The sequence below is a fragment of the Geospiza fortis genome, unplaced genomic scaffold, assembly GCF_000277835.1.
Source record: "Geospiza fortis unplaced genomic scaffold, GeoFor_1.0 C13918932, whole genome shotgun sequence".
NCBI classification, from domain to species: domain Eukaryota; kingdom Metazoa; phylum Chordata; class Aves; order Passeriformes; family Thraupidae; genus Geospiza; species Geospiza fortis.
In genome coordinates this window covers 1-4,931 of record NW_005055992.1, presented here as the reverse complement: position 1 = coordinate 4,931, position 4,931 = coordinate 1, and the positions used below count along the sequence as shown (strand labels likewise).

At 41.9% G+C, this 4,931-nt stretch overlaps 1 protein-coding gene across 1 annotated transcript; it reads left to right on the top strand.

Annotated features, from left to right (window-relative positions):
- Positions 1 to 252: 252 nt before the first annotated feature.
- Positions 253 to 4,367, top strand: LOC115949337 (talin-2-like; the record flags this gene model as incomplete). The annotated part of the gene is made up of 4 exons (XM_031065865.1): positions 253 to 354; positions 1,689 to 1,808; positions 3,312 to 3,458; positions 4,201 to 4,367. Coding segments are annotated over 4 exons (536 nt in total), but the record flags the coding sequence as incomplete, so codon positions are not given.
- Between the last annotated feature and the right edge of the window lie 564 nt (positions 4,368 to 4,931).

Here is a 4,931-nt window from a genome sequence, read left to right as displayed (position 1 = left end):
AAGAGCAAATTATTTGATCTTGCATGAGAAGCAAACCTCATGCTCAAAAACTGTACTTTGCTCTGTACATTCTCTGCATCTCCCATACTCATAACCTGGGCTCAAGTATTTGCTGAGCTTCTTTGTACATCCTGGTGCACTATTTTCACTTGAGATCACAGAATTGAATATATAATACAATTTTACTGTTGCCTGTAAAGTATGCTGTTTATTGTGAATTTTTAATGCTGTGGTTTTCCCTCTGTCTTGCAGCTGGATGAAGGTACACCTCCAGATCCAAAAGGAACTTTTGTTGATTATCAGACCACTGTGGTGAAATATTCTAAAGCCATTGCTGTTACAGCACAGGAAATGGTAAGAAATTAGCTTGACAGGGTCCAAACTCTGTGTGTGTAAGGAACATGGAATTATCCGCGCAGTATTGAGACACTCTTGATCATCAAATTTTCAATAACCTCACCTCTTTGGGGGTAATGGAGCAAAAGGAGTGATGATCTTGTTCATTTGACTCTTGCATCTTAGTGGTATAATCATGGAGGGGTCCTCTACAGGAGGAGCCCTGGATTATATTGTGGCTCTTCTGCATAAAAGTTCTTTATTTGGCTCATTTTTGAGGAGAAATAAAAAGAAAACTGCATGCTTTTTCATCAGCCCATTTAACTGGGCTGAAATGCCACCTTTTGTTTATCAATGACTTTAGGATACTTTTTCACACTTACTGTTTCATATAGCCAGTGAAATAACGTCAGTGTTTTCAGAGCTCTATAAGGCTTCATGAATGAATGCAGATCAACATCCCACACTGTCCTTTTCTTTCATTTCTATGACTCACCTGGGTTTAAAAAAAGAAAAAAGTGACACCTGTTGAACTGAGGTTTTTCTTGACTTGTTTCACAGTAATGCATAATGTGTCTTCCCTTGGAACAGTACAGTGGTTGCTAATTTGTTGTTGAGAGAGTTGAGGTGACTGTTCATGAGTGCTACAGACAGGATTGTTCATGAAGTTGATTGCTCTTGCAGTCAAGACAGGTCCATGATTCTGCTATCTATGACAGTAGAAACTGGTCTAAAACTAGTTTTGTCCCAGGAATGGACCTCCATTGCTTTTACTTACATTAATTTGAGACAGAAGAACTATCTCTGTTAAAAGATAGGAATTTTCTAAAGAGAGATTCAGTTATTTGTACTGACATTCTACTGAGACATTCTGTGTCATCCTGCCTATTTCTTCTCCATCCTGTTCCCTCATCTGAGATGTGTTTTGTGTTGGTCCTCAGATTTTTTCCATTTCCATGCTTCCACATCTCAGCTGAGGCTGATGGGGATTAGCTCACCTTTGACAAAATGAGATGGCTGTGACACACAAACCCCACTTTCCTTCCCAGTCTGAATAGCTGTACCTGGCCAATGGCCCCTCTGTGTCAGAGTGAAGTATTGGCTCTAACTGCTGCTCTTGGATTCCTCGGTATCTGCAGCACCTGCCCAGTTGCCATGACTCTAATAAAGCATGTTTGCTTGAGTTTCCTCTGGAATTCTTGCTGGAGGACACGTCCCTTCCATGGCAAGAGGATTACCCCATTTTATCAGCGTGGCCAAACAGATGAGTGTGCTTCTAATCTGGGGTGTATTAACAAGTTATTCTCATGCCTGTCAATTTTCTGTTTCTCTTGCCTGTGTTCTTTTTGCAGATGACTAAGTCGGTTACTAACCCGGAGGAGCTGGGAGGACTGGCATCGCAAATGACCAATGACTATGGGCATTTGGCTCTGCAGGGCCGAATGGCTGCAGCTACGGCAGAACCAGAGGAGGTCTGCAGCTTTTAGACCTCTTCATTCTCTGTACATGGTGGTGTTAACAAGGGTGTTCTTTTACTGTGAAGAGCACAGTAAAGGTGACAAGCCTTGTTACAAGAATTGCCCAGTCAAAAAACAGAAATCCGTTGTCAAAACCTCTGTCTGGCTTTAGAAAGAAACACCTCGGGATAAAAGTGGATAATTCCATAGACCACAACAGAACCTCCTAAATTACTTGGAGCTTTCACTTACACGCAACTTGCAAATACAATGAAAACTCTTAAAACTCTTAACTTGTTACTATGTGGCTTTCCTTCAATCTTGCATGTTTTGACAAGTTACAAATATTTATATGCTTTTTTTATCTCGCCTGTAAGTGATTTTAAGTACACCTTGCTGTCCTAAAACTGAGATTCATGCAAGCAGTCGGAGCACAAATGCCTTTTGCTGAAGGACATCGTCCATAGCTCAGAGTTGGAATGTGATGTGGGAGAAGTATCTCACTTGCCTCGTGCTAAGTGAGGAGGATGGGCTGTTTGCCTCAGTTGCATTAACCTGTTGTGGGAGTTGCTGCATCTTCTCTGAGCACAACTGCACAGCCCTTCCATCCCCCTCTTCTTACTGGAGCATAGACAAACTTTGTCAAGATGGGGTAGAGGATATCTCACCTTCTCCAGATGTATCAGATTATCTACATAAAAGTCTTTTAAAGCGTTTTTGACTTTGTGCTTACACATCCTGCTGATAGACTTAAGTGTTTTGTGCTCATCAGCTACATGAAAAGCAATGCCTTGCACTTGGCTCAATATTGTTAAATTGAATTACGATTTCTGCATGTTACTTTGTGCCTGAGGTTAAAATAATTCCATTTGTGGTACTAATGGCTGTGATTCCTGCTCATGTATTAATCCCAAATCACACTGGAATGAGGGCATACATGCAGGGACTACAGCTATCATGTTTCAAAACAGGGACTGCACATATTAAGATGTGGGATTATTAATAAATCAGAAGAAGTAATAGCAGAATTTTCCCCATTTCAGTGATCCACATGGATGTGATAGATTCTGGAGAGTGAAGACTGTGCAAGGTTCAAAACCAAGCAAAGAGAATCACATACTTACTTTTTGACCCAGTTTCAGCAGTGAACAGTATAATGTGCTTTTACCTGTTGAACATACCTTGAGTACAGCTCATGCTGGCAGGGCAGTTCTGGACGATGCAGTAGCATTGTTTAAATGTGAAGTTGCTTGAATTATGTCCCTTTGACTCAGTTACCTACCTTACCCTTCTCTTTCTGAGTCATTCCTGCCCTGTAGCCTTTATAGGGTTGTGCTTCATGTGTAGATGGAATTACATCTGTGCTTTTTTTCTGATCTTTGGAGAGGATATAGTGGTGGGCAGAATATTGATATTCACCAGAGAGATGGTGTTTCCATTTCTGTCGACACAGTGTACCAGCATGACATTTATTTATTTGCTTTCTTCCTTTTTCCCTGTGCCTTCTTTGCCATCTAGATCGGGTTCCAGATCAGGACTCGGGTGCAGGAGCTTGGCCATGGGTGTATATTTCTTGTGCAAAAAGCTGGAGCTCTCCAGATTTGCCCTACAGACAGCTACACCAAAAGGGAGTTGATAGAATGTGCTCGTGCTGTCACAGAAAAGGTAGGCTCCTTTCCTTGTTACCCCACAGTGTTTGTCTACCCAGCTTCCACTGGGAGTAAACCAGTCAAACTGGATTCAGGAAAGTGTTTCTTTTAACTTTGCACTGTAGTACAATAGTGTCTGAATTACCCAAAGGTCTTGCTTCTCTTTCAAGCATTCAGTGTTCATGTGCTGGATTAGCCCATGATTAGTCCTTCCTCAGGCCTTGCAATAAAACTTCAACCTCCTGTCAGAGGGAGATTGTTTTGGACCAATATCCTAAGATGTGAGATGGCTCTTGTGCCTTATGAGGCACTCCCTGGCCACAGTTACTGTGAGGTTGGTCAGTGACACGTGGTTTCATGCAGCAATGTTCTCTCCTTTTAGGACAGAAGTAACTGCCTAGAACTGCATCTTCAAACTCTGGGGCTTCTTGTTCCTTGGAAACATCCCCTTCAAATAAATGGCCTGGGTAGTTTTGTTGAACCCTTTTGATGGCATCTCTCTCCTTTTATTGGACATGAACATTGAGAGTTGGTGCCAGCAGTTTTCAGATCTCACCAAACACCATTGGTTCAGCCTGTGTGAATGTGCTCTCAGCTGTACCAGTTTCATGATGTATCCCAGGAGTAGTGACAATTCCAAATTTAGACAGGGGTAGACAATACCTAGTAATTCAAGTTAAAGCTGATAAGGGAGTAGTAATGATTCACAGAACCAACTTTCTTTCAATGACCACCTTGTTGCTTTTTGCTGTTTCTAGGTCTCCTTGGTTTTGTCTGCCCTCCAGGCAGGGAACAAAGGCACACAAGCCTGTATTACTGCAGCCAGTGCTGTGTCTGGGATAATTGCAGATCTGGACACCACTATCATGTTTGCTACTGCTGGAACCCTTAATGCTGAGAACAATGAATCATTTGCAGATCATAGGTCAGTGTTGCTGAAAAAGATGGAAGAGTGCATGCCCAGGGGAACAGTGGAACTGGCAGAAGAGACTGGGACATGGAGATAAATTTTTACCTTTTTGGATTCCTGTGAATGAAATTGAATGAGGCAGGGGAGTGAGAGGAGGAATAGGAAACCTGGAATGTGACTTGTTTGTGAACTGCATACTCAAAATTATTTCTTCTTTTACCTAAATGTTGCTTTGGATTTGTTGTCCTGACATGTCAAAATACAGATACGGGTGGGAGGGGGTGGGGAACCCTGACCAGGACACACTCTCTGTTCATGCTCCCATTCTTCCTTCTACCTTCCTCACCTGTGATTACTTTAGTTTTTCTCATAATATGCTGATTATTATGGATGTTCATCAGCTGGTACTTCTCTCACAGCATGGCCAGATTTTGTTTTAGTATTCAAATACAATGATCTCCCACGCTACTGCCCAATCTCCTCCTTTTCAAGATGAGCTCATTTTATTACAATGCCCTGCATTTGCCCCAAATGCTCTGCTGCTGTTTTAATAGTTGCTTTTGGGTTTGTTTTTTTTTT